Below are 27,929 nucleotides of genomic sequence, written 5' to 3' on the forward strand. Positions count from 1 at the left end.
TTTTATTTTCAGGGAGGAACTAATGGATGTCCTGACACTTGGATGTAAACGTGTAATATTTGTAGAATGGGTACAAGGAACCCTCGTTTTGGCATGCCCAACATGATTAGGGACTGTGTGCTCTACCAACTGACAAGAACACCTAGGATACATTGTGTACAGAGTTGCCTCCCTTGATGTGCTCCAGTGGATCAAGACATAGCATTACATTCACATATTCAGCCTCAAGATTTACAATGCATTTGTAAATTATTTATTTGTCAGCATATTTAAGACAAATAGTAGCTAATTCATTTTTGTTAGTTATTCATTTTATGATATGAGATTCAGAATTAATTTCAAGGACATGTCTCTTGTGAAATGCATTCCGTAATGAAATCATGATTAGAATCAGATTCCGAATGTAGAAGAGGTTAGTTGATTCTACCCCCAGAATAAACAGATTTGAGCGATAACACCGACTTAAACCATGTTCTGGTTGATGTGCAATTTCTCTATAATTTTGCATAATGACCTATAGTTGCATCAGGTTTACTTTGTTAAAATGAACGATCAGAATGACCAGTGAATTCCTGGCTCAGAATCAACTGCAAGAACAACAGCATGACATCATAACAGATGAAGTACCGTATTCGACGTAATAAGCGCCTCCCTCTAATAAGCGCCCACGGCGGTATTTGCTAATATATTGGCTGGTGAACAATCCCAATTTGCACCCCTTCGGATTTATCAATGTGCGCAAGACTTATTGATTCGTGTATAATATTTATTTATTTCAGAACACACGATATGTTCATCTTTTAACAAATCCCTAAACGTCATACTTTTTACTGAAATGACCTTAGATAAATGATTGACAGTTTTAAAGATGTCATCGCCCAGACACACCAGCATCACCCTGAGTACAGGATGAGTACCGGGCAAGTCACTCGGTTCATCTACATGTTCAGCTGTATTCAACAGGCTCAACGTCCATCAAATGTCATCACCATTGTAATACACACAGTTCTAAGCTCTTAAGCAGTGCATGAATGAATTCTATAATTGTTCCCCTCCTTGTTTTGATGCTGGAAGTATGGACATGAATGGTAATGTGGGCTATGGTTGATAACTCGTGGTGAATGGATGGAGGAAACATGTCTCTCATGTAACAGGATTTGCTTACTTTGAAAAGAAACAGGCGAACCGAAGCCATTAGGTCCATAAGTTGCAGATTCAAGTGAACTGACTATTCTTATCCTGATTTGATATATCGAAACCTGTGCACTTCAGGACACACTGAAGTTGAATGAGAATTCATGATCTGTTCTTAAATGATTACCCTTTTATCAATTAACAAAGTTTTAAAACTGACCAATAAAAAGAAGTGTAAGCAGGGGAGTTATTGTTAATTGTTTCATCACTTGTCCATTTACCTGAATTTGCTTGAAAAAATACTATAAGTTTTTTACTGTGCATTATACTCGAAACCTTTTTTTTTAAATAAACTGCATCCCCTTGAGCTTGGGTGCACACAATACTCAAGAAAATACAGCACAATGGGCAAAAACTTCAAAAAATCACATTTGCTTGAAAATCAAAAGTTATTGAAATTAAAATATTTTAAAGAATATTTCAAGGTTTTAATAAAACAATTCTTGGAATTAACATGTCCTGTCAGTATTTGATATTTTGAGATGATTCAGCCTTCAGTCCGCTTCTGCATCATCTTCCTCATTCAGCTTCTGCTACGGATGCGGCAAGACTTCACAGATAATTCAGTAGTGTTTTGACATGGGCTTGTTGTGTTAATGGGGGAATTTGTGCAGTTATTGACTGAGGAAGGATACTTCCCGTGGATGTGAGAATATCCTCATTGCAGACCACTTTCCCATAAAAACTTCCTGACGTCATTATAGAATATTAACAAACAGTTCCCAAGTCCTGGATTTATGCAAACAAGACACAGTTGTGTTTATGAATTGTGTCAACAACTAACAAATAATACGCAAACTTTTCGCTGTTCAGGTGTTAGCGTATTTGATTTTCATCGCGTCCTCGTTGGGTCTCTCAAGTTTATGTCTATACGCAATGCTTTGCAAATGTCAGCGTATCTTTCCGACATGGATCATTAATCAGCTGGTGACCGTTCGTTAGGTTGAGGAACTGTCTGTGAACGTTATGTTCTTCACAGATTACCGGTATGTTCTTCACAGATTATCACAGGTATAAACAGAACTACACAGGGATCAACTCATTGGTGTCGTCGACCTTGTAACGATTTCAGTGATTCTGACGTCAGGGCTGTGACCTTGGGGACAAGTCATTATGCAAATTCTGCAAATATAATTAGTGTCTGTCACAATGGCGCCTTTCATGCAGGAACTATTTATTTTGTGCTTATTTGTCATAATGTTTTTGGTCAATTTTGAGATTTTTTAAGGAAATTCAAGGTTGGAGTGTCACTGGAACTAAATTTGGGCATGGCGGTGACAAGATTGGTGTCCGTGGGACGTTTCTCAAAATGTTTACTTCAGTTGTATATATTGTTATATAGTGTTGATAACGTTGAAGTATTTAGGTGGAGAAAGCATCAACAGATACACTTATAAACTACATGTCTTTTTCTTTTTAAAAAATACGTTTTAATATTGCCTTTTTGTATGTCAGAATTGTCTAAATTGTAATGGAAGTGTTAAAATTGTTGGTGACAAATAATACTACTTTTACTGCCAATTTGAGAAAAATATCCTTGTCATAAAACCATCTTTTTTTCTTCATGCCCTAAAGTTTAAGGCTTTTCAAATTTACCTTTTGTGTCTTCAGTGAAATCATATGAAAATCATATAATAAAACAGATGTTCTTGACACAGAAGACTTTCTCTTTCATCAAAATGGGTCAATTCAATTCACGAAAGCTCGAAATATTCCATACTGAGTTATTTTCAATATGTTTCATAATGTCATTTTTGTGGGGTCTTTTCATGGAAACCAGCAGGAGAGGAATCTCCCCGACCCTTTTCACACATATTGATATGAGCGGACAACAGGAGTCTTCAGGGGGGTGCACTCTCACAATCAGTCTTGCATTTCATAACGTCAACAGACGGAATGAAAGTACCTACCAAAGGTCAAGGACAAAACCGTTGCAATTTGTGTCCGCACAATTCAAGCCTTGCAATCCCCCATAAGCATTCAAGCTGAAATATTTTCAATAAAGCGTGATTTAATCACAGAACAACTCGCGTGCTGAACAAGCTTCATATATTATTAATTCTCACCTGCTTCACAGAGTTTGATAATCGTGAAGTGACAGTCTTGTGTTAAAGAATTTCACCTGACTTGACCTATTCTATTATTTAAGACCTTCACAATCTGCTGGAGGGGATCCCAGTTGTATGGAGCATGTGGTGGATGATTTTATAAAATGGGATTCCCTTTTCCTGAAAAGTATTTTTTGCACTGTCATCTTAGTGTACAAAAATATGTTCTGATTTTCAAACTTTTAAAAGACTCTCCTTTTGTGTTTATTTCCATATGGGAGATGAAATAAATACATAAGAAGAGCAAGAATCCATGTATTACCTTCGCTCTTACTCGTGAAATACCGTATTCGACGTAATAAGATCCCCGCTCTAATGAGCGCCCACGGCAATATTTGCTAAAATATTGGCTAGTGAACAATCCCAATTAGCACCCCTTCCGATTGATCAATGTACACAAGACTTATTTATTCACGTATAATACTCACTCATGTGTTATATGGGCAATTAAATTCTGGAAAAATATATCTGTCGTACATGAACATTTCAGGCTGTCTAGCATAAACCACGAAATTTATCTTTCAACTTTCAATAATATTCTAATAAGAGCCCCCTATTTTTAATTTTGAGAGCGCCCTGGGCGCTTATTACGTCGAATACGGTAAGATGAAGCTTTGGGTCCTCTGGCCTTCATCAGGCACATTGTTGTGTGATAACCAGATAAGCATCTCAAATAATTAGGGATGGGTATTGGATGTTTAAAGTGTATCCAAATATTTTACAATGCACAAGGCCGACTGTGATACGTATCACGTTATATTGTGTAATTTAAAATGTTAAATTCAGACGCAGTTTGAAACATTAATGCAGGAATTGAAGTGCATCCTGGATCAGCATGGTTACTCATTCAATAAATACGCAAGGATGCACGTTCCGGGACAGTGATGACTTGGTGTTACACCACTGCAACAGAAGAACTCCAGAATGCAAACTTGCATTTTGGAATTGCGGAAATATTTCAAAGGTACATGTATTTGGCCAGTGTATAACATAAAACACACGATAACAATTGCTATTTGAAATCGCGCGATATGCCGGCATTAAAACAATTTATTGTGATATGTATCGTAGAAAAAATGAACCTCAATTTACAGATATACTGGTAATACTACGGACTCTTACAAATAATGTAGAGTTAGACAAAAATATTATGTATATGTATGTAGTAAAAGATTGAAAATACTCACCATTCATACTCAGACCATTTTGATCCCAATTGAGTGGATCGATGCTCATGATGGCAGTCACTGGATTGTCTGGTCCAGACTCGATTATCCACAGACCGCTGTCATATAGCTGGAATATTGCTGAGTGTGGTGTTAAACAACAAACAAACAAAACAATTTTATTCTTATGGATGAATCTACCCCAAATTTTGCACAATTTAAAAACAGAACTACAGTGCTAAATTTTAAACAACATATTTTTGTTTGTACTTTTACTTTTAGGAGATTCTGTTGGTAATTTTAATCTATGAAAAGGATCCCAGTGACATATTTGATAGGAAGTAGATATTAGTTTTGTAAAAAATCAACATATTGTTGTCATTTTGACAAAGATATTGGAGGGTTCATAATCCCCAGCACAGTTGCTTGTGGTTTACACAAACTAAGGCATGTGTAGAAATTCAACAAGACTTCATCTGAAGCCATTAAAATACAACCCTGGAATCATAATATAAAGTTAAACATAATAATTAATAGTAAACATATATAATCATTTGGATGCATATCCAATTTGTCTGATGTCAGATTATGCTGTAATTCAGGGTATGCCATTAAGCAGAAAATCATTCCAAACTTTGAAAGTCTAAAAAACTTAATCTACTATAAATGCATGGTATTATTCGTGGGTAAGTCTAGCCATGAAGGAAATTCTCTTTGAGAACAATCTCATTATTCTGAACAGCAGCATCATTTGAAGACAGAAAATACGTCTAACCAAACATTTAAAAGTTCAACCTGAAATTAAAACCACATTCAATTATTCTTTTTATTGAAATAACAAAGGATCTTGTGTTAATGTGGCTGTGTACACGACGTTTACTCGGAAAAATGCACTCTGTGACGCAAACGCCTGAGAGTACATAAAGACTTTATTAGCTTTATTATAATGCAATGAATGATTTTCTAACACTGTTGACTATAAAAACTATTTGCCTCTCCTCTGCCTGGGGTCTTAGGTATTGGCTTGCCATTTAGACCTCAAACACATTGCAGAAAAATCTGCTGCAATTGGTTTGGGGTGAACTGTTTTTTTCAATGGTGTTTTGTATGAAGACAGTTGGGATCATTTCAGCAATGCTGGTATTTGCTTTTACAAATTACCCCTCACACATTGGCGCTACCTGAAGAATCATTCGTAAACAGTGGATCGTGGCCCGAGACCTGGGCCACACACGGCCGGGAGTCGCAATCGATACCATGCACTCTTAGGGACAGGAAAGGTGAATTTGAATTGAAGAAAAATGAAAGTTATCATGAGGCTGTTATTGATATAATTGCTTCTTCCACCTCAGTGAAACTCTGTGCAGTTTATTTCTCCACAATCAAATTTGCTTTACAATGAACTTGTTTTATATCCATTTCTGTAATTAGTTTAAGTTGGGATTTTTAGTTTTTCCGAATTTTGTTTTTAACCCACTTTTAAACTTACAGAAAACTAAGTTTATAACGAACACGCTTATAACAAACTGATGGATATAATGAACTGTGATTTTGTCCCGGACATTTGCTGTATATATGATCATACTGAACTTTGGTTATAACAAACTGAAATTTAGTGGTCCCTTTGTGTTAAACCGTATTTGACATAATAAGCGCCCATGGCGATATTTGCTAATATATTGGCTAGTGAACAATCCCAATTAGCACCCCTTCCGATTGATCAATGTATACAAGACTTATTTATTCGTGTATAATAAGCACTTGTGTGTTATATGCACCCTTAATTATGGGCAATTAAATTCTGGAAAAATATATCTGTTGTATGTGAACATTTCAGGCTGTCAGCATAAACCATGAAATTTACGATCTTTCAACTCTGTTTTCTATTTCTAATTTTGAGAGCGCCCCGATGCTTATTACCTTAAATTCCGTAATTGTAGTTAACTGTATTTGATAGATAATTTTTTAACAAAAAATGGGAAATTGTAATGATAAATCAGCTTTGTGATGTCTTGTCAGCTTCATGAAATGGTGCTTTGATTCTCACAGAATAAAACAAATGGATAAGGAAGGGAATAAGATGCAGTGCAGATGCTTGGTTATTGATAGTAAGAACTTGTGTACCACATGCCTATCCAGAGGGTGTGTGCAGGGTAATAGACCCCCCGCTCCCTTCACTTCACACTTACCCACCTGCCGACCCACTCTCTCACCCACCCATCCTCTCACATATATATGTATATATTATATACATTATAAACCGCATGTATTCCAGGTACTAGTATCTGCTCAAATGCGTTTCTTTTTGTTCCCCGACCAGTGGACCAGTTTGCATTCCAGTTTTAACATTCTCAACTCCCTGGGGAGTATACAACTCAAGTTGCCTAGGGTCGCTAGAAGGTTTTTACATTCACCTCACCCACCCACCCTCTCACTCACTCACCCTCCTGCCCCACTCACTCACTCACTCACCCTCCTGCCCCACTCACTCACTCACTCACCCACCTGCCCCACTCACTCACTCACTCACTCACCCACCCCTCTCATCCAACCCTCTCATCCACCTACCCTCTCACTCACCCACCTGCCCCACTCACTCACTCACTCACTCACTCACTCACCCACACCTCTCATCCAACCCTCTCATCCACCCACCCTCTCACTCACCAACCCACCTGCCTACTCTCTCACACACACACACACCCACCTGCCCCACCCACCCACTCACTCACTCACTCACTCACTCACTCACTCACTCACTCTCACCCACCCACCCCTCTCATCCACCCACCCTATCACTCACCCACCCACCTGCCTACTCTCTCACACACACACCCACACACCTGCCCCACTCACTCAACACCCACCCACCTGCCCACTCATCCACTTACCCAGTCACCCACCCATCCTCTTAACCCATCTTCTGACCCCCCCATACTTGCCGGCTCATTGTACTACAGTGGGATGCCACTAGCATGTGCAACTATGCAAGTCAGTAATAGGATCCGGAATTTGTCCTCCTAGCCCAGTCCCATGGATTTACCCCAAACATAGTAGACAAGGCGTGTTAAAAGAACGAGAGTAAAACTATGGCAAGGATTTTGATACAGGGAAAGGTTTGGAGAAAAGTCAGTTGAGGAATGTAGTGTGAGATCTGGAGGAATGTAGGTTGGAGACATCCAACTTACTATATAGGTATCCATTCATAACGACTAATCTGTGTCACACAACTCACTATCATCCTCCCTAATACGTTGCAACTTCTGACACATTGTTGCCATGCTCGACATACCTCTCTAATTGGAAGGACCAACCTGGCCTCGTTAGCATCACACATCAAACAAGCTGAAACACAGGTGCCCTTTTACCTGCTGACTCTTACAGAGGGTCTTACAATGGGCATGGCTCTGAGAGCCAGTTGGGTGTGATGCTGCTTTGAACAGTACTTTAGTTATATCACTGTGAAGTCCCTTAGAGTTGCGTCATTGTGGATTGACTCCGTGGTCTAGTGGATAGAGCATCTGCCTAGAGAGGTGGGGCACGGGTGGCCCAGTCGTCAAAGGCGCCGCGATTCGCTGTGCAGAGTTGCATCCCTTGGGCACGCCAGAAACCTAGGATTGTGGGTTCGAATCCCGGTTAACCCCAATTATGTTTCTAGGTTTGTCAGCACCATACCCGTGCTTGTGGGTTTCACCGAAGGGGTAAATGTCTGAGGCCTGCATCACTTCGGGCTTTCCTCCCACATTAAGCTGACACGCTGTGATATAACTGGAATACTGTTAAAAGCGGCGTTAAACCAAACTCACTCACTCACTCACTCTGCCTAGAGAGAGTACGGTCGGTGGTTCAATCCCCTAGCCTTGTCATACCAAAAGACGTTTAAAGATTATTACCCTGCCTGGCTCTCAACATTAAGGGGCTTAAACAAGGACTGGTCGGCTCGGAGTCAGTATACTGTGTCTGAGGGGTATCCATGTTAAACGGAGGCATGGTATCTCATCGGGCTAGCACTGTAAAACCAGCATTAGTCCAGACCAGTCCTAGAAGCCACAATTACATGTGAATTCACAATGCTATATTTGTGCAATAATCTTGAATGCGACGTTTAATAGAGAATTTCACCCTAGTGTTTTATATCAATATATATCAACACCTGTCGGTAGTTTTAAACTTTTATTGACTCTTGTTGATATACTTGATTCCAAAAGACACAAGGGTGAGATCCTAAGTATCTTTGATAAGCAGTGTCTTATGTGTAAAAAGAGAGATGATAAACCTCACCTAAACTCACCTCTCCTAAGGGGCAGTCGGGTAGCCTAGTGGTTAAAGCGTTCGCTCGTCACGCCGAAGACCCGGTTTCAATTCCCGACATGGGTACAATGTGTGAAGCCCATTTCTGGTGTCCCCTGCCGTGATATTGCTGGAATATTGCTAAAAGCAGCGTAAAAACCATACTCACTCACACTCACTCACCTCTCCTAAACTCACCTGAACTCACCTCACATAAACTCACCCCAACTAAACTCACCTCACTTGAACCCACCTCACATAAACTCACCTCACCTGAACTCACCTTTCCTAAATTCACCTCACCTTAATTCACCTCACCTAAACTCACCTCGCTTCACTGGGGGCAGTACTCTCTACCAAATGTTGGGTGGTCCCAGTGGTAATTATTGCCACAGGGAAATTGAGACATTGTGTTTGTGTAAACATGGTAATCTTAAACTACAAGGCTCATATGCATCATAAAACTGATCAGACAAACACTGGTGACTTTGAATGACTTGACTCCAACTGGCTGGGATGTCAACCAGCCGGAGCCAGTCCCCTTAACACACAGGAGCCAGGAAGAGACGGTCCAGCGAGGCGATCAGCATGTCACGCATGAGGGAGCAGTCACCACTCACTGATGGAGCAGATGTACGTCCATAAGTCAGGATATAAGTCATAATAAGCTGTGTTTATATGCCATTAACACCTGTATATCCCAGTGACCTGTCTGTATGACACAGTTATTCCTGTGGAATTCCTACATTGTGTAAGCCTGTGGCAGAGAGGGGGGAGTCTGTAGAGATGCTCGTCATAGTGATACAGCAGTCTAGGTCCTCCGTCACATGAAAACTCAATATGTTGCAGGTGTTTAACAGAATAATGTCTTCCTTGATGAGTGATAGATAGGGGTTTTTGTATGCTGGTTTGTTTGAGATTTAATCTGCCAAAAATGTGAACACTACACATGGCAATATTGTCATTGTTACAGTAGTGTATGGATATGTTTAATGTTCTGTTCATCGCATGCATTGGGCATTGGTCTGGTGTGTTGATGGGTGTCATGTGCTTTGATGGGTTCCTGCGTTGATGGTGTCCTGTGTTGATGGTGTCCTGTGTTAATGGGTGTCCTGTTTTGATGGGTGTCCTGTGTTTTGATGGTGTCTGGTGTGTTTATGGGATCTGGTGTGTTGTTGGTGTCTTGTGTTAATGGGTGTCATGTGTTGATGGTGTCTGGTGTGTTGATTGGTGTCCTGTTTTGATGGGTGTCCTGTGTAAAGATGGGTGTCTTGTGTAAAGATGGGTGTCCTGTGTGGATGGGTGTCCTGTGTTGATGGGTGTCGTGTGTTTTGTCGGGTGTCCTGTGTTAATGGGTGTCCTGTGTTGATGGGTGTCCTGTGTAAAGATGGGTGTCCTGTGTAAAGATGGGTGTCCTGTGTGGATGAGTGTCTTGTGTGGATGGGTGTCTTGTGTGGATGAGTGTCTTGTGTGGATGAGTGTCCTGTGTGGATGAGTGTCTTGTGTGGATGAGTGTCCTGTGTGGATGAGTGTCTTGTGTGGATGAGTGTCTTGTGTGGATGAGTGTCCTGTGTGGATGGGTGTCCTGTGTGGATGAGTGTCTTGTGTGGATGAGTGTCTTGTGTGGATGAGTGTCCTGTGTGGATGAGTGTCTTGTGTGGATGGGAGTCTTGTGTGCATGGGAGTCTTGTGTGGATGAGTGTCTTGTGTTGATGGGTGTCCTGTGTTAATGGGTGTCCTGTGTTAATGGGTGTCCAGTGTTGATGGGTGTCCTGTGTGGATGGGAGTCTTGTGTTAATGGGTGTCCTGTGTTAATGGGTGTCCAGTGTTAATGGGTGTCCTGTGTGGATGGGTGTTGAAATAATTAAATCAGGACCAGATGAACCATTGTTTGAATCATCCCAACTATGGATGCAGTGATACGCAGCTAGCCAGGACACCAATTAAAAACCACTAGATCCCTATATGTATCTCATACAGAGAACATCAACTACAAGCAATATTCTGCCCCAGAATCCAAGCGTTTATCACAGTCTATGTCATTTAACACCATAGGTAACATTTAAATACCATATTTGTTTTCTGCACACACTCAAACATCCAATATTTATATCACTGTTTAGATAGCCTCTTATCGAGAAGTGTCCTGTTTAACAATTTAGTTTATCAGCAAAATTGTCAATAAACCTCACAACAGACAGGATAGACTTCATCTCAACATTAAAGAAGCAATATTGTAAAGCTTCTGATCTCACAGCCATGTTGGGTGAAGTAGTAAATCCCGAGAGTGTGAAGGATCCGCGGGCTAAGCTGTAACGGTCAAGCCACACAGGTAGATGGGCCATATTTCATGCTGGACCTCGTGACCATCTACCTGCTGGACACCAGGCAGTGTCGGAATGATTTACTGCCGGGGAGCTATGTGTTTACAGTAATAATCTCAATATGTGAGGGCTCTATACCTCCATATATAGTCATGGTCATTGGGAAGCTGAGCGTAGGTCCTTATTTGGAAGCTAGTTGTTTTTAGAGTCGTTTATTATCTGGTATTTAATTCTGTTATGGATAACGTCTTTATGTTTTTAGGGACTTTTAGAATTCTATATATTAATGAATAAGATATAAAGTTAATACATTTCTAGGCTCATTTGAAAGATAGTCTTTGGTATGTTAACTGATATTTATTATTTTATGAATTTTCGAATTCTGCTAAAGAGATAACAGGAGAAATGAAATTTTTTTGTCATGGGTGATTTAAAGTTAGATAAAAAAGAATAATTCCTGAAACTTAATAGCCATAAATACAAGCTAAATTATAAATATTTTTCGTTATTTATTGTTATGAATTGTGAATGATAAGGGCAGTTGTACCTATGACAGACAAACATATTTTGTCTTGCCAAATGATAACATGAGGATTGATAAACAAAACATGTTATTTCATTAATCACAACGTTCGCAATAAAGCAATATATTGTCTATAAAGTTCATTCAGTGTGGTTCCTGGCTCTTAGACATTCCAGAACATTAATTTCTGTATCCAGTTTTAAAATGTGTGTGGAACACAGAATTAGGTGTTCTAGGCCAACAGTTCGTAAGTCCAAAGTCACAGAACAGTACCTAAACTGAAAGATGGCTTGGGGCTGCACAGGAGTGCGTTTTACCACTGGCTGCATGGCTTTATGCATAATTTTTTAGCACTAATTGCACGATCGTATCTCTTGCTGCATGACTGACGCTACTTTCATCATCAAAAATGATGCGGACATTTGCAACACATGTTGCAGTTCATTCGAGGAAATATTGATTTTTGAAACATCAAAGTAGTTATTACTATACAATACAAATTAATTATTTTTATATTTAAACTTTATGTCGCCAGTATTTATTCAAGTGCAGTTGTTTGACCTCAGTGCGTTGTAAAAGCAATGGGTTGGACATATACTACTCAAAAGAAGTTAAGGACCACCTGATTCTTTCGTATTACTATAGTAATATCTGTTATGTATAGTATAAGATCTGTTATGCCATGACTAACTCTAGTAATATGAAGGAATCAGATTTTCTTCAACTTCTTTTGAGAAGTATATATTCAGTAGTAACAAATGAAGGTGTGGTAATACTCTACATTGAAAGTTAACACTTTGGAGTGAGTGAGTGAGTGATAAGTGTAGGGTTATTTCTAGAAAACCGTATGATCCTCTCACAGAGAGAAACGTCTCACATTTATCAATATGACTTGTTCTCTGGTTCATGATGCACAATTCCAGATACATGATGGCAGTTTGTAAGTATTGTATTTGACGTAATAAGCGCCCAGGGCGCTCTCAAAATTAGAAATACGGGGCTCTTATTAGAATATTATTTTAGTGAAAAAGAAACAGTTGAAAGATAGATTTCATGGTTTATGCTGACAGCCTGAAATGTTAATGTATATTTTTCCAGAATTTAATTGCCCATAATTAAGGGTGCATATAACACACGAGTATGTATTATACGCGAATAAATAAGTCTTGTGTACATTGATCAATCAGAAGGGGTGCTGATTGGGATTGTTCACTAGCCAATATATTAGCAAATATCGCCATGGGCGCTTATTAGAGAGGGGCGCTTATTACGTAGAATACGGTAATGAAAGACCGTACAAGCCAGTGATCGAGCTCGATCCATGTAATTGGGATATGATCAACACGCAATCAGCAAAGTCACAGAGTCTGTCAACCATTGAATCACCACTTACGGCCTGCATAGGCTTCTTAGGAGCTAGGGGCGGTCGGGTAGCCTAGTGGTTAAAGCGTTCGCTTGTCACGCCGAAGACCCGGGTTCGATTCCCGACATGGGTATAATGTGTGAAGCCCATTTCTGGTGTCCCCCGCCGTGATATTGCTGGAATATTGCTAAAAGCAGCGTAAAACCATACTCACTCACTCACTCACTCTTGGGAGCTTTGTTCTAACCCAGAATCCCCACATGGTTCCATATTGTGTAATATATTAATTTACAATACATGAAGTACACTTATATATCCATGATTTCGAGCATTGTTGACATAATGCAAATATAATTTTGTTGTACTACAAACGTCACGGTTTTCTATAATTAATGATGATGTCCCAGTCTATCATTGCTCATGTCATATGTTGACGCAGCTGTTTCTAATATTCACGACACTACTTGTTCGTCGTAAAAGCTTCTTTTTTCATTTAATGCCACACTCAGCAATATTCCAGCTATATGACAGCAGTCTGTAAATATTCAAGTCTGGACCAGACAATCCAGTGATTGATGTCATGAGCATCGATCCACGCACTTGGGATACGATGACATGATCAACCAAGTCATAAGATGATTACGTGGTTCTTATCATCTTATGAAACTTCCAACTATTCCCGACACTTTTTTCGTGAACATGGTGAAATGAGTATAACTGAGATATATATCAAAAAATATTTATAATTTTATTTTTTGTAAGAGATGTAGCAACGCAACGTTAAATTTGAACTTACTCAGTAAGGGACCTACAGTGACGATGGAATCCTGTCTTATGAAACTTCATCCCTGACATGTTGTGATAGAGAAGCAGGTAATATTGAGCAATATACACACACAGACAGGTGAATTATGGGTCGTTGTGTGACACTGTGTAACTGTCAGCTGGTCTGCCACACTAGCTTGTGGAGTGAATGGCAGCTGACTGACGGCCTGTGACACAACTCTAGACTGGGGTGGATTCCGTAAGAGGAAACATAAGAAGATCGGGAATTACTGAAGTCTGCCTAATCGGGTCTCTGTGCTACACTATCAGACAGATCTACAGTACACAGCTGCTGTAACAAGATGGGAGAGTGGGTTTAGTTCCTACATCATTGAGAACTTGTAAAGATGTGGAAGATAATTCATCAATGGGGATTCCGGGTTAGACTGGTCCGTAGTGACCTATGGTGGTCGTAGATGACCAGTTGGATCAGGTGGTCAATTTTTGGACTTCAATATGGAGACATTTATGGTCTGACTCAGTGACTTGGTTGATGATGTCATCGTACCCCGATGGTGTAGCTTGGTTACAATACATCACTGGATTGTCTGGTCCAGATGTGATTATTTACAGGCTGCCATCTAGACTAACATCTAGTCTCTGAAATGAACTATTTTACAGAAAAAAAAACAGTTAAATTATTTTATAAAATATAGTAAAAAGGAGCCTAGAGACTTTCATTTTCGGTAATCTAGACTTGCAAAATATTATAGACTTGATCCGTATTGGATGTATTTGTTTCAGGGTCTGTATGACAGACTAGCCCCCATCATATAGCTGGAGTACTGTGTTTGTGGCATTAATAAACAAGCAAACAAACAAGTGCTATACCACTCCTCCACTAAGACCCTGAGGTCTTAATATTGTAACACTGTTCATAATATCACTGGTTCATATTGTCTGGACTCAATTTACAGGCCGCTGTGACATAGCTGGAATATTGCTGTCTGTGCTGTGAAACAAACAAACAAACAAACAAACTGCAGCAGCTTCAGCCAGTTGTATATAGAGTAATCCAGTATTGAGCAACACGGCAGTTTTAGCTGGTGTGGGGAGAGACAGTCTGCCTCCTGTGTCTACAGTATTATACACAAGGCAATAGCATGTCTAGGGGTAACGAGAGAGGGGTGTATTCTTCACATTCCTGCTATTATTACAAGATTATCTCAGAGTATATAAAAGGGGGAGTTTCCCTCCTTAAAATGCTGACACAATGGTCAACTGAAGCTTTGTGAGATGCTACCAGGATAATGTGACATTGACAATATTGTTGTCGTCACCATGATGAGTTAGGTTGCTATGGCTAACATTCAGTTGTTTCAAGAGTGTATTAATAAAGAGTTTTCAAAAATTACAGTTATTATCATCATGACATAATCTGTTACAATATCTATTTTAGTTGTTATAACTGTTTTGGATATCTAGATGACAGTAATTGAATAACTTCCCTCTTCTTTGCTGTTTTAAACATATGAAGATGGGATTGACTTGAAATGTCCTATAAGAGACGTGGAGGACATTTCCACATCTGCCGCATCAGTGACAAAGATGATGTCCGATGCAATTCCCTATTTTGACTTGTACCATATGTACCCATGCATTTTCAGGTGAACAATTGACTTGCCTTTGTATGTGTTTGTGATGAGTGTTGTCAGTGGGCAGGATTTGCTTACCTTTTCACGAACACCTGGTATCATCACTAATTGATAGAGATTCATAAAAACTTGCTCATGATATAGTTGGAATCATACAATCATTTTTTTCCTATGGAAATGGAAAGGGTTTTGTCGCTTTTATTTATTATTATGGATTTCAAATTGTTTCTTCTTTCAATGTGATATTTGAGTCATCGCATTGAAAGAATGAAGAACTTAAGATCCACAAGTCAGTCTTCATTGATACGCCAGCTTGTAAATGTCACTTCACGATACACTTATAATATACAAAATGTTTTGACATAATGACCCAGTACAAGTAGTCTGTCATACAGACCCTGAAACAAATATATCCAATACAGCCCTTGCAAGTCTATAATGAATAGCAAGTCTAGATTACTGCAGAATCAGAAAATGAAGAGAGTCTCTGTGCTCCTTTTTATTATATTATTTTAAGATAATTTAACAACTTTTATTTTTGTAAGATATGTTCATTTCAGAGACTAGATGTTAGTCTACAGTAGGGCTCAGGATGGGTAACTTGGGTACTCAGGTCGGATGGGTACTCAGTAGGACCTGGGTACCCACAGGACTACCCGAACCCATGGTCAGTCACGTGATATATTGTTTAATGGCAAAACTTACCTAGAATGCTATGGTTACACTACAAGTCACTAATGTTTACATTTCTTTCTGACTATGCACCCATTCCTTCTGACTTTCATATGTTTGAATAAAGATATAACTTAAGCCAACTTCAGTGTATGCATGACCAGATCGTTTTATATGTATATCTAAACACATTTTGTCAAGGCTACGGTCAAACTATTCCCAATCATACAGTTTGTACCTATCTCTTGAGACCCACAGCGGGTACCAGGGTAGGATCGGGTAATAGCGGGTCAGATAGTGGGGTAGTAAATTTGGGCTTGTCCAAGCCCTAGTCTACAGTACAAGGTGAAAGTATTGTCGGAAATATAGCCATCTCGAAGTGTCATCATTGTCTGTTGGTAATGGACAGGGGATGGCGAGGGGTGACGGCTGGTCGGTTTCTGTTGACTCAGTCAACTCAGCAAAGAGATGGGCATTTGGAACACCAGGGTCTAACAGTGAAGGGGGTGAAACCCGATCCTGTGTACACTTGGAGGGGTGGGAGGGGTGGAAGGCCAATAAGGGGGTGCTTGTCTCCCTCCAGAAAGGCCAGGGGACTCGCCTTATTGAAGCAATCATACAAGAATGGGCTGACAATACAGTTTTGAAGAAGGGTTTTGGTAATAACAATGCCTGATGTTTTGAGGTTTTTGAAATAACACAAGCAACTGTTTGGAGATTTATGTACAACAATAAGATGTAATAGATATCTGTTTTGTATAAACGTTAAGATGTTGAAGTTTGGGATGGTGGCTGGTTTGAAGTTTTTATTAATATCAATACCAAATATTTGAAAATTACAAAATTACAATCTAAAGCATAAAAGGAAGGTGTGGTTATAACAAGATACATTTCGCTATAAAAAATAATTCAAAATATATTCCTTAATATTTTCATATGATGATAGTTAATCTAGTATGACAGATTAAATATAGTTGTATGACATTTGGTGTTCTTTAACTACTTTTGAGTAGTATATCTGTTTAAAGTTTGAAAATATAACAGACTTATCTCCATCCATATACAGTGTTATAAAATCAATAATATTTTGGAATCATTATGCATGGTAAGCTCTGTTTATAAATATATCTTTATTGTTGAAAATATTACTCATAAGCATCAAAGTAGACAATAAAATCAATTGTAAAATGGAAAATTAAAAAATAACCCTATCATATATGTTATAACCTTTTGAACAAAGGAATTAATCAAGAGGGACACGCTCCTACAACATGTTTCAGGTAAGGCAACGATATCAGGCATACAACAAATATGGTCGGAGGTTTGATGAGAAATTTTGAAAGATAAGGGACTTCTTTTTCAAGTTCTTGGCTTAGAGTTTATTGCCTTTGTGCGAGATCTGGTCATTAAACTTAACTGCCTTTATGATATCATAAATCCAAAACTGGAACAAAATTGTTCGATGAATTGTTAAGCCAGGATTCACTGCCAACCATGGCGAAGTCAAGCCAAGTACTATTCACATTTTTCGGCAATAAAAGCGAACAATGTTGGGGTGATGTGGGTGGTCAAACAATGGCCACGACCGAAAAGAGCTAAGAATTAAATCTTTGTCAACGTTAACATCTCGGAATGACTATTGCATCAAGCATTACTATGAATAATAAAGTCTTGTATTTTGGCTGGGGCCATTATTGTACAGCGTTTCTCAGGTCTGACAGGGCAAGTAATGTTGTATGGTCTTTGTGTTAAATTAGGTATTTTGAGGTATTATTCGTAATGTGCTTACTAAATTGAATTTGATATGAAAAATGGTGTCATGGAGGCTTAGTGGTTCAAAGAATAGAGCTTTATGTTGAAATGTTTTTTGTTGTAGTAAACTATGTTATATCACTGATTCTCTATTTAATATCTTGCACACTTCTGTATATGTTTTTGAATATCTACATATGATGTTGACCTCATTTTGATAAATGTCTTTGGATAACACAATAAAACTCCATGGTTTCACTACAAGTCACTAATGTTCACGTTTCTTTCTGACGTATTCATTTTTTTTTTCATTTTATAATGATAAAGCTTCAGTCAACTTGTGTATGCATGATCAGGCCGTATTATACATGTATCTAAATAGTCTTTGCCAGGGCTCCAGAAACACAATTCCCAAATGGACATTTTGTTCCCAACTCTTGAGAACTCCAGCAGGTAGCCGGGTAGGGTCGGGTAATAGGGGGTCACATACCCGGTAGTAAATCTGTACTCGTCCTAGCCCAACCCACCTATTCTTGATGGAAAGTTGGTATAAGAACACCGTTCCTCCTGATGGTCACAAGGACTGAGTCGCATCATGTGATGAAACGAAGCAGAGGAAGCCAAGGGCAGTCAGGTTACTACACCTAGGAACAGTTACCTAATACCGTATTCGACGTAATAAGCGCCCAGGGCGCTCTCAAAATTGAAAATTGAGGGCTCTTATTAGAATATAATTTTGGTGAGATTAAAAACGATTGTAAATTTTGTGGTTTATGCTGACAGCCTGAAATGATATGAAAGAAGAATCTGTGTGTATTATACACGATAGATATATTTTCGAGAATTAAATTGCCCATAATTAAGGGTGCATATAACAAACGAGTGCGTATTATACACGAATAAATAAGTCTTGAGTACATTGATCAATCGGAAAGGGTGCTTACTGGGATTGTTCACTAACCATTATATTAGCAAATAACGCCTTGGGCGCTTATTAGAGCGGGGAGCTTATTACGTCGAATACGGTACGTCATTACAAACCGATTTGGTTTCTTTTCTTCAATATGAGTATGCCATTTGTAATTAAACATGTTTGATGAAAAAATTTAATACAGGGTATGATTTTTATATTGGTTATTTAATATGGAAATAGCAAGTTATCAGTGCTTTATTTCCAGGTGTAAATATACTACTCAAAATATGTTAAACACCCACAATTGGAAGGCTGTGTGTTGCAATAATCACCAGCCATGACAGATTAACTATAGTTAAATGAACAAACTGGGCCTTCTTTAACTTCTTTTGAGTAGTATGTATGGCCTGAGTGTTTAATTTGGTACTTGAGGTGTGTTAACCATATTTTCTTTAGTAGGATAAATGATGCTCAGGGCTTAATAGTAAAAGGCTGAGTTAGTAATTAGGGGTGACTATTGGGGTTATTTTCGATAAAAGTTTTATAATCCTCAGCAAGACTCGGAGTTGAAACTTTTATCAACTTGTGTTAATATGTTTGATATCCAAAGGTAGACAGACATTTACCGTAGTCCTAGAAATAGGGTTATCTTATTAAAAAATGTATATCTACGAAATAAATCGAATAAAATGGAACCCAGAATACTCCTAATTCAAGGATCTGAGATAATATAGACTTGCCAAATCATTCTAGACTTGAGTTGGACTCCTTTTTAAACTTTTTCTCTAGGGTCTCGGAGACAGACTAATAAAAAAACACCCAGGTGAGATTCTCGATATATCTACATATTTTAACAAACTGATAGAGATTCTCCCTCCAAATTGCCTGTGACAGAAGTGTGTTGATAAATGCCAGCCTTGGTTATACTGAAACCTTGAATGGACAACATGTGGTTCAAGATACTTCTCCTCAGGTTTCCCCTATTGTCCTCCATCATGAAGAGATGGGATCCTTGAAGGGTTTCTATCTAGCTTTGAGCCGAGCTCTGTCACCTATATAACTATCATGTTCAACACTCCTGCCGAATCTCAACAATGGCTGCTGTGACCTCTTGACTTAGAACACATGGTGCTCGTTTCTTAAATCAGTTTGGATGATTTGAGAGCTTGACAAGGATTTTGAAATCATGTTAAAATTTAGGGATGAAATATTATTACCTGAATTTTTGATAATTTAACCTGGATGATAAGACTGGGTTTCTTGCTTGTAATGAAATAGTCAGAAGTTATAAGAGAAGAGACGATGGTGGAAGAAACAGGATGTTCATTTCATGGTGTTGTGTGTACAACTTCTCTCTCTCCACTCAATTTCATTCTCGGCTGAAAATGGACAATGGCTGCTTTTTTTGCTGCCGCCATTACCTCTACAGAAATACATTAACATGTAATTGAGTTGACACAAGATCACAAATGTTGAATAATTCTTGTCATCATTTGGTTTTTCTTTAGCTACAAAAACATAATTTTCACACATATAAAATAACAAGTCATATCGCACCTAGGTAAGCATTTCTTTTTTTCAGCTTGGTGTGCCTGGATGATGTAGGGAATAGTGGGGACTGTGCAGGTGTTGTGTGCAGTATTTGCTGAGGGTGGCCAAGTCACTGGCATTCACTTGTATTCTGTCTCTATAGGGGAGACATGTGTTTGCTCACATATTCTTATGAGTTTGTAATGCTGTCTTTATGATACCACTCGCTTGTAGTAGGTTGAGGAGGAGCGTGCGTGAAGAGGATAGTTGCATGTGGATGGGAGGTGGGGTCGGTGATGGGTGGAGTGAGTGAGTGACAAAGTTTCTTGATACCACAAACTAAATATAACAAAATGCCAGGCTTCCATCAGGTCCCAGAGACTGTGGAATCTGCAGGCCCTGACTAAACTCTTCAGGTCCTCATTTAAAAAACTGCAGCTTACTCGGTGAAACCCACAAGCACGGACATGTGTTGACAAACCTAGGATCATAATCAGGGCAAACCGGAATGCGAACCCACAATCATAGGTTTCTAGCGTGCCCAAGGGATGCAACTCTGCACAGCGAATCGCGGCGCCTTAGACGACTCGGCCACCCATGCCCCCACTTTACCTAGAAAGAACCCAAGAGAGACAGTCTCTCATACAACAGAGAGTACTTTGGAGGGGTAGCCTAGAGGTGAAAGGACGGCCTCCGTGGTCTAGTGGTAGAGCGTCCGCCCGGAGAGCCCAAGGTCCGGGGTTCGATCCCTGACTGCATCATAAAAGATGGTACTTGTTGTTACCCTGTCTGGCACTCGGCATTAAGGGGCTAAAACAAGGACTGGTCGGCTCGGAGTCAGTATACTGTGTCTGAGTGGGGTATTCATGTTAAACTGCGGCATGGTATCTCAGTGAGCTAGCACTATAAATCAGCATCAGTCTTGACTAGTACAAGCAGCCACACAAACACACACACGTACATGCACGTCGCTATATAAGTGCAATAATCTTGGACACGACGTTAAACCCCATTTCACCTCACCTAGTGGTGAAAGTGTTCGCCTCAATTCCCCACATGAGCTCTCATGTTGTTGAATCACATGTTAAACATATTGGATTCAAGTGATACTTCAATGTATTTCCCAAATTCAAAATCAACACTTTTATCAGATATTATGTACACAAACATGTTAGTGTTTTGCAATTACAAAAATCACAAGTATTTCAATAATCTTTGAAGTGCCTTCAACAAGCGACACCCTGAGGCAAGCCCACCGACATTTGAATCTCACTGTGAGAACTTCGATTAATATTTCGCGTTCGTGTTACGGAAAGTATGTTTACTGCCAAAACTGAAATAACATACGGCCTTAAGTAAATAGAATGCAAAGAAAAAAATATTAAAATTGTGTGAACAGCATATTGTTCCATTTCATAGCTAGATATTATTTCGTTCATTTTCTTGTTGAAATTTATAGTCTGTTTTTGTGAAACTTAGTAAACATTACACAAACGATATCATTTTCTCATAATACAGTATTGAGATGAAGGTTTTCTGAAAATAAATAGCCATTTTTGTTCATAATAGTAATAGTTAATACACATAGGTTTCACACAGGGCACCAATGTGCAGTTTTGTTGTGCGATTCAGTGTGTATGTCGCTGTTTTACAAAGGAGCGTATTGCAGAGACATGTGACAATCATATACAAGCTTAGCGTCCACACACGTCATTTACAGCCAGGTCTGATATACAGGCTGCTTTTGTAAGAAGCCGTGAAAAGACATTGCTGACTTAGCAAAAATACACTTGGATGAATGAGAAGCATTGTCAGTGTTTGGGATTGAGTGGGGGAAGGCGGGGGATGACGAATCCAGGTTACAAAGTTGAGCATGTTTAAAAATCATTCTTATAATTTTATGCAAGCAGATTTTGCATTTTGATTTGTGCTTGGCAGTTTTGGAGCAATCTGGCCTTGTTTTTCACGTTTTGAAAACCGGTACAGCCTCAGCTGATGAACTGATACATGGTCATGCAGGTGTATCGTGTATATTTTCATCATGTTTAATTCCCCATGCATCAATCATGACATACTTATATATGTTTTTGAAGACACAGTGCCATTGACAAACAATTTAAATAAATAATGATTTTATTTGAATGTGATTTGGGATGATTCTCTCATGATGTTTAATAATTCTATGAGGCGGTCGGGTAGCTTAGTGGTTAAAGCGTTCGCTCGTCACGCCGAAGACCTTGGTGTGAAGCCCATTTCTGGTGTCCCCCGCCATGATATTGCTGGAATATTGCTAAAAGCGGCGTAAAACCGTACTCACTCACTAATAATTCTAAGTAAATTAATGAGTAATGTCGCTATTGGTTACCTGATCATCCATTTTTTTGCACAATCAACAAACTGCCTAAGAAACTGGGAATATTTTAGACACTGTACATGAACAGTGAACACCATATTTCCTCCATTAGACGCCGAGTATCCAATACACACAGACCTCTAATTGACGATGGGTCGTACGCTCTGTCCATAAAATAGAAGCTGGAACTCTCATTGATGAAATTAATGAATGGCCATGATACAGAAAATATGTCTCTACACAAATTATGACAAGAAATACACATTTGGATTTCACAGTGTCAGTTTAAAAATAAATGGTTAAAAATGTCCCCAGAAATTGAGGGTAGAAGGTAAAAGAGGAATGGGTGCTAGGGGTGGGAGTGGGTGTAGCGGGAGGGTGCAGTGCTATTAAAGTTCATGCCACCTCTATCAGTCCGCTGCCTAGTCATAATAAATTGATCATAAGATGTTTATCCCTGCACGCCTCACTACCAAACACCCGCCTTACAGCATTTTATTGTTGCCAAGTGCCTGTTGATGAAGAAAAGCATTGTGTTCCCTTCTTTCTATAGTTGAACTACACTATATATGTAGTCTCGGGAAACACTCCTGCTTCACCTGAATCCCATCTGTTGACGGTTAGCGTACACAGATGCCTGGATCAGCTGTTACAAGAACAAATAAATAATAATAAAATGCCTGACATTTTTAATACTTTTAAATGTAAGCCTAATCATGTTTGTGGCCTGATCATATATTTGATTTATTTTTTCTCCCAAAAAACGGAGGGTAGGGGACTTTACGTTGGATAGTTATATTTCTCGGGGCTGTGCTCGGGATGGGGCTTGGGGGTGAATGAATGAAGTGATTGTTTATTTAGAAGTGTCACACATGGTTTACATAGAAGATACATACATATGCATGCACACACACAGAGTAAAATATGAACCTTCAAGGTCCGTTTTGGCAAAGGGGACTCTCTAAATACCATTGTACAAAAGATAATATAATGTAACTATTACATATCATTGCATGCATAAAAGCAATATAGGTACATATATGTCTACAATCACTTTGGAGCATACATATTCATCCCTCGAACACTGTAAATTCGCATTGTATGCATTCGCTATTGCATGCATTCGCTATCACCTGTTTTGTTCATATTACTATAGTTAATCGATCATGAAGTAATATGAAAGATCCTTAACTTTATTTGAGTCGTACACATGCTCACATTTACCCTGACTTGGGTGCATTCTTGCACACCCACACCCACACCCACACCCACACCCACACCCACACCCACAGCATCAGTCATTGTTATAAGGGCATGGGACAGGAAACAGGTCCTGTACAAGCAAGCTGTATGCCCTTACATAACCAACTGTTTTTTTACTGTTACAGTTTTCAATAACCCTTTTTCTTAGATCTTTGAACCATGAAGGAAAGATGCCTGAAGCGTTAAGGAATGCTTGAAACAAAGGGTATTTGTAGGTTAGGGCTGGTGATCTGGGGGCAGCAAGTGACCACCCATCCTTTGGGGCCTGTGTTGTGGCTGGGCGCAGATCAGATGACCACAGTGTGACCAGCCAACCAGAAAATGGGAGTTTAGGTATCCTTTTCCTAGCCCATTGTGGCAAGGATTTACTGAAAAGCTGTCAGTGTGTGCAAGCATACATGAACACAAGAATTATCAAATATCTAAGCAAGGAGATGTTTATCAAAAATATTTAGTTGCCCATTTTTGAAACATTTTTCTTTGATTTTGTTGCTGTAAGCAGGTAATATTCTCATGCATATTGCCACCCATGGTGAAAGAAAGTACACAAATTAAAAATAACCGCAAGTCTTCCAAACAAACATGAAATTAGAAAAAAAAGTACATTTACGTGACAACCGATTTATCAGATTCATCTGCAAATGTAACAGGACTAGAATTCATGCCTGCAAATCTCGGTGAATTCCTGGCATGCTGATATTAACCTGGTGGCCATCACTCACAGAAGGGTGGACATGGGGGGACACGGGGGCAGAGGTTAGTGTCAGTTGAACTCCAACCATGGGGAGATGGTCTCCCAGCGTTTTAGGATGAATTGTCACAAGGGATTGCCGCTTGTGTGCGGGATTATATGCCTTGTATTGTCCTGTGAGGATCCGCATCACATCGGCGGCCAACCGCTGTATGTATAGGTATTCCACCCTCCCATCGGTAATTATCATATCCAGGGTCTCCGTTCTCACTACCCACTTTCGCACAAGACTACCCGTTGTCGACACAGGCTGTGCCACCTCAGGGCTTTACTGTAAGCCCCGGAGCAGTTACTGAAGGTTTAGTGTGGGGAGTTAATGACTTTGACAACATTGAAACAACTGACCAGGGCTTGGCCTTGTTAATCAGGATATTCTCTGGCTGTGTAAACTTGGAGCTGACCTCACCATAGCTGGGATGATATGTGACCCTCTGATTCAGTGATAGCTTCTCCTCCCAAAGTGACGTCTGCTTCTGAAGGTGTCAATTGGATGCATCTTTTGTGGGATTTCTTCAGACATTTTCAGCTTTGTTACTTGACAGGTTTGCTGGGGCTGAAGTGGTCCATATTTGCTCTTTCACTGCCGCAGAACAAGTTTTCCTATTTTGCATTTGAGTGTGAACATATAGTACCTGCCATGACTATTTGAACATAGATTGAAGTGTTCAAAATAACTGGAATATGTAAGTGTTAGTACAGGCCGGTGATTCTCTTCTGCTCTGATCTCCCAACTAAGATCAATATTCAACAGTGGAATGTTTTTATGTATTTGATTCTGTTCAGTTGTGTGGTCGAAATTTGAATTCAGAGTATTCTGCACGTTAGCGTAAACAATTCAGAAGTAAGTTGATATTTTGTTAGGGAGATGGACGAATAGACATGCGTTACGGGTGCAGGATATTTCAAACACTCAGCATAGCAGATTGATTCAGAATAACATTACTGAAAGCTATCATCGCGCATAAAGAAACTTTATCTCAACTAGATTAACAAAAGCAGGATTTATTGAAAACAGATTTCAGTGCCTGTATACAGCATTAAATACGGACAGCTGTCAGTTTTCTAAAGATCTGTGTATACAGACGCCCCCTGTTTACACACTGTTTTTAATTTCACTTATCAAGCCAGTGTGTATATTCTCTGTGTAGGTGTGTCAGGTGGTCTGATTGTGAATCATTCATCATGTCGGGCGAAATGTGACCGTCTGCTTGTGCGTCTGCTTGTACACACGATCAGATCATCACTTAATTGGGTGGATCAGGAATTCAGATAGTAATGAAAGGTTGTGAGGGTGGAGAAAACAGGTCGTAGAGCAGGTCACAGGATCCGTGGACCCCCAGACACACAGACTTGTTCATATTGCTTCATTAATTCCCTTTGAACTGGGATGCCTGGAGGGACGTCGCGCTTAGCTGCTCCATGTTAACATTGCCTGTTGCTCAGTAGTTTGAAGAGGAGAGACAGAAGATGTAATCATTGGTGTTCACAACCAGAGCAGACGGCAACGAAACAAACGAGAACATGGCTGTGTTATACTGATGATATACTCCGTGGATTGAGAGAAGGCAGGTGATATAACTGTAAGCCGAGTGTTCTCGTTGCGATTAGTGATCCATCAAGCAGGCAAGCTCCACCTGAGTGAAACTAAGTTCATGTAAGCTTTACTCCAAGCCTGTTTGTTGCGAGAGTAGGTAGTGCGACTATAGGGGCAGTGAATTGATACCATGTGCCCAGTTTTCTTCACTCATTGTGGATATGAAATATGGATTTGCTGAGTGAATGTACTACAAAGTGACAGAGTGATCGTGTCAATCAAATTGTGGATATTCATTTACAAGTGTGTGAGCGTAACCTCGATATGAGATGGCTGCACAGGAGATAGACACACTGGATGAACAGGTACTGTTTGTTGGACTGTAGAGCTGTTTGTGAATGGTGGCCGTAGCTTTAATCATGGAGTATTTAATTCTGTGATATAGAAAGGGCAAGAGTTGAAGAATGATCAAGAAACACACTTCTGCGCCGTCTTTGGTGATGGTGGGGACATCACATCTCAGTATATCACGATTGTCATCTGGTCTCAGTTCAGAATTCAGTGATGTCGATTCTGTTTCAAGTGAGATTTCGGAACCTGCTATTTTCGACTCACAGTCGGAGTTCGTCAGCTACAGCGGCTCCGAAATATCCCCAGGATCTTTACGGAGATCAAGGGAGAAAAAAAAGAAACGTCCAGCACCCCAGCCTCCCGGACGATCCGTATCGATGAGAAACATTAGTTCACAGCGGCCGGCATTTGTTATAGTGAACCAAGCTTCTACAGATTCTGAGTCTGGATTTTCGTCACGGACAAATTCTAACTGTTTAGAGTCACCTGATAAAGAGGCGTTTTCGAACTCCCCACATGTGTCCCCACGTGAAAGGTCAAGATTGAGAGCCTTCAAAGATGCATTAAAATCCCCGCGGAATATTCGGAAAAATTCCAAGAAATACAAACCAGAGAAAGATGAAGTAGAAGCCAATGGATTTAAAGTAACAAAAAATGCTACAATCGAACCTCCGGAGTTCTCTGATCAAACATACGTTATAGAGCACCTTGAGTTTGAAGTTGATTCTGAGTTTGAGGTAAGTCTTCGACAGATATTTCTTTCATCAAATATTGCAACATTCCATATACAAAATATGTTGAGTGAGAATACAGCAGAATCATGTTAGAGGAATTGTGATCAGATCGTCTGTTTGATTAGCTGCTTGACCAGAAAGAAAAAATCTAAATAAATAAACAAAATGACAAATGTTTAGCTGTGACATTGGATGGAAATTCTTTCCATCAAAACATTAACATCACAAGAACAAATACATTTCAGTAACAATGACCTCCATTCTGTATCGGCATTGTATGTCATGATTTAAACACCCACGATGTCCAAACATAGCTTTAAGGTGACAGTCAATGGGGTATGAAGACGGTTATGAAACTCTATTGTGTTATTACTCCACGATTACTGTAATGTTTGATATGGTTCGTGGCAGCGAACCGTGAGTGTTTGATGAACATGACCGAGACAAAACTCAATATCAAGTCCTCGTATTTGATCTCACTTTCTTTGTAACAAATGGTCAGTGGACATTAGTTGGGGAAGGAACAGATGAATATTGTTCAGATTAGAAAAGACGATCTTGTTCGGTCTGTTGAAAATGCCATCATGGGTATTTGGTGTTTGAGGTTTCTTATGAATGAGCTGAGCTCATTTGTCCAATAGAGGATAGAAAGATTTACTTCAGTACCATGGTATGTAAATAGACAGGG

The 27,929-nt window shown here is 39.5% G+C and overlaps 1 protein-coding gene across 10 annotated transcripts in view; it reads left to right on the forward strand.

Moving 5' to 3' along the window:
- The window catches only part of LOC124112017 (rho GTPase-activating protein 20-like), a 276,303-nt gene that overhangs the window by 153,445 nt on the left and 94,929 nt on the right, over positions 1–27,929 (forward strand). Inside the window, exon 1 of one of the 10 annotated variants that reach the window (XM_046471992.2) lies at positions 24,796–27,244. The exons of the other annotated variants lie outside the window; for them this stretch is intronic. Coding sequence (XP_046327948.2) covers positions 26,621–27,244 — 624 coding nt within the window. The 5' untranslated portion in view covers positions 24,796–26,620. Of the gene's footprint in view, positions 1–24,795; positions 27,245–27,929 lie in introns of those variants that run through there. 10 annotated transcript variants of the gene reach the window in all.

The sequence above is a fragment of the Haliotis rufescens genome, unplaced genomic scaffold (assembly GCF_023055435.1).
Source record: "Haliotis rufescens isolate VD_foot unplaced genomic scaffold, xgHalRufe1.0.p SCAF_5, whole genome shotgun sequence".
Classification (NCBI taxonomy): Eukaryota; Metazoa; Mollusca; class Gastropoda; order Lepetellida; family Haliotidae; genus Haliotis; species Haliotis rufescens.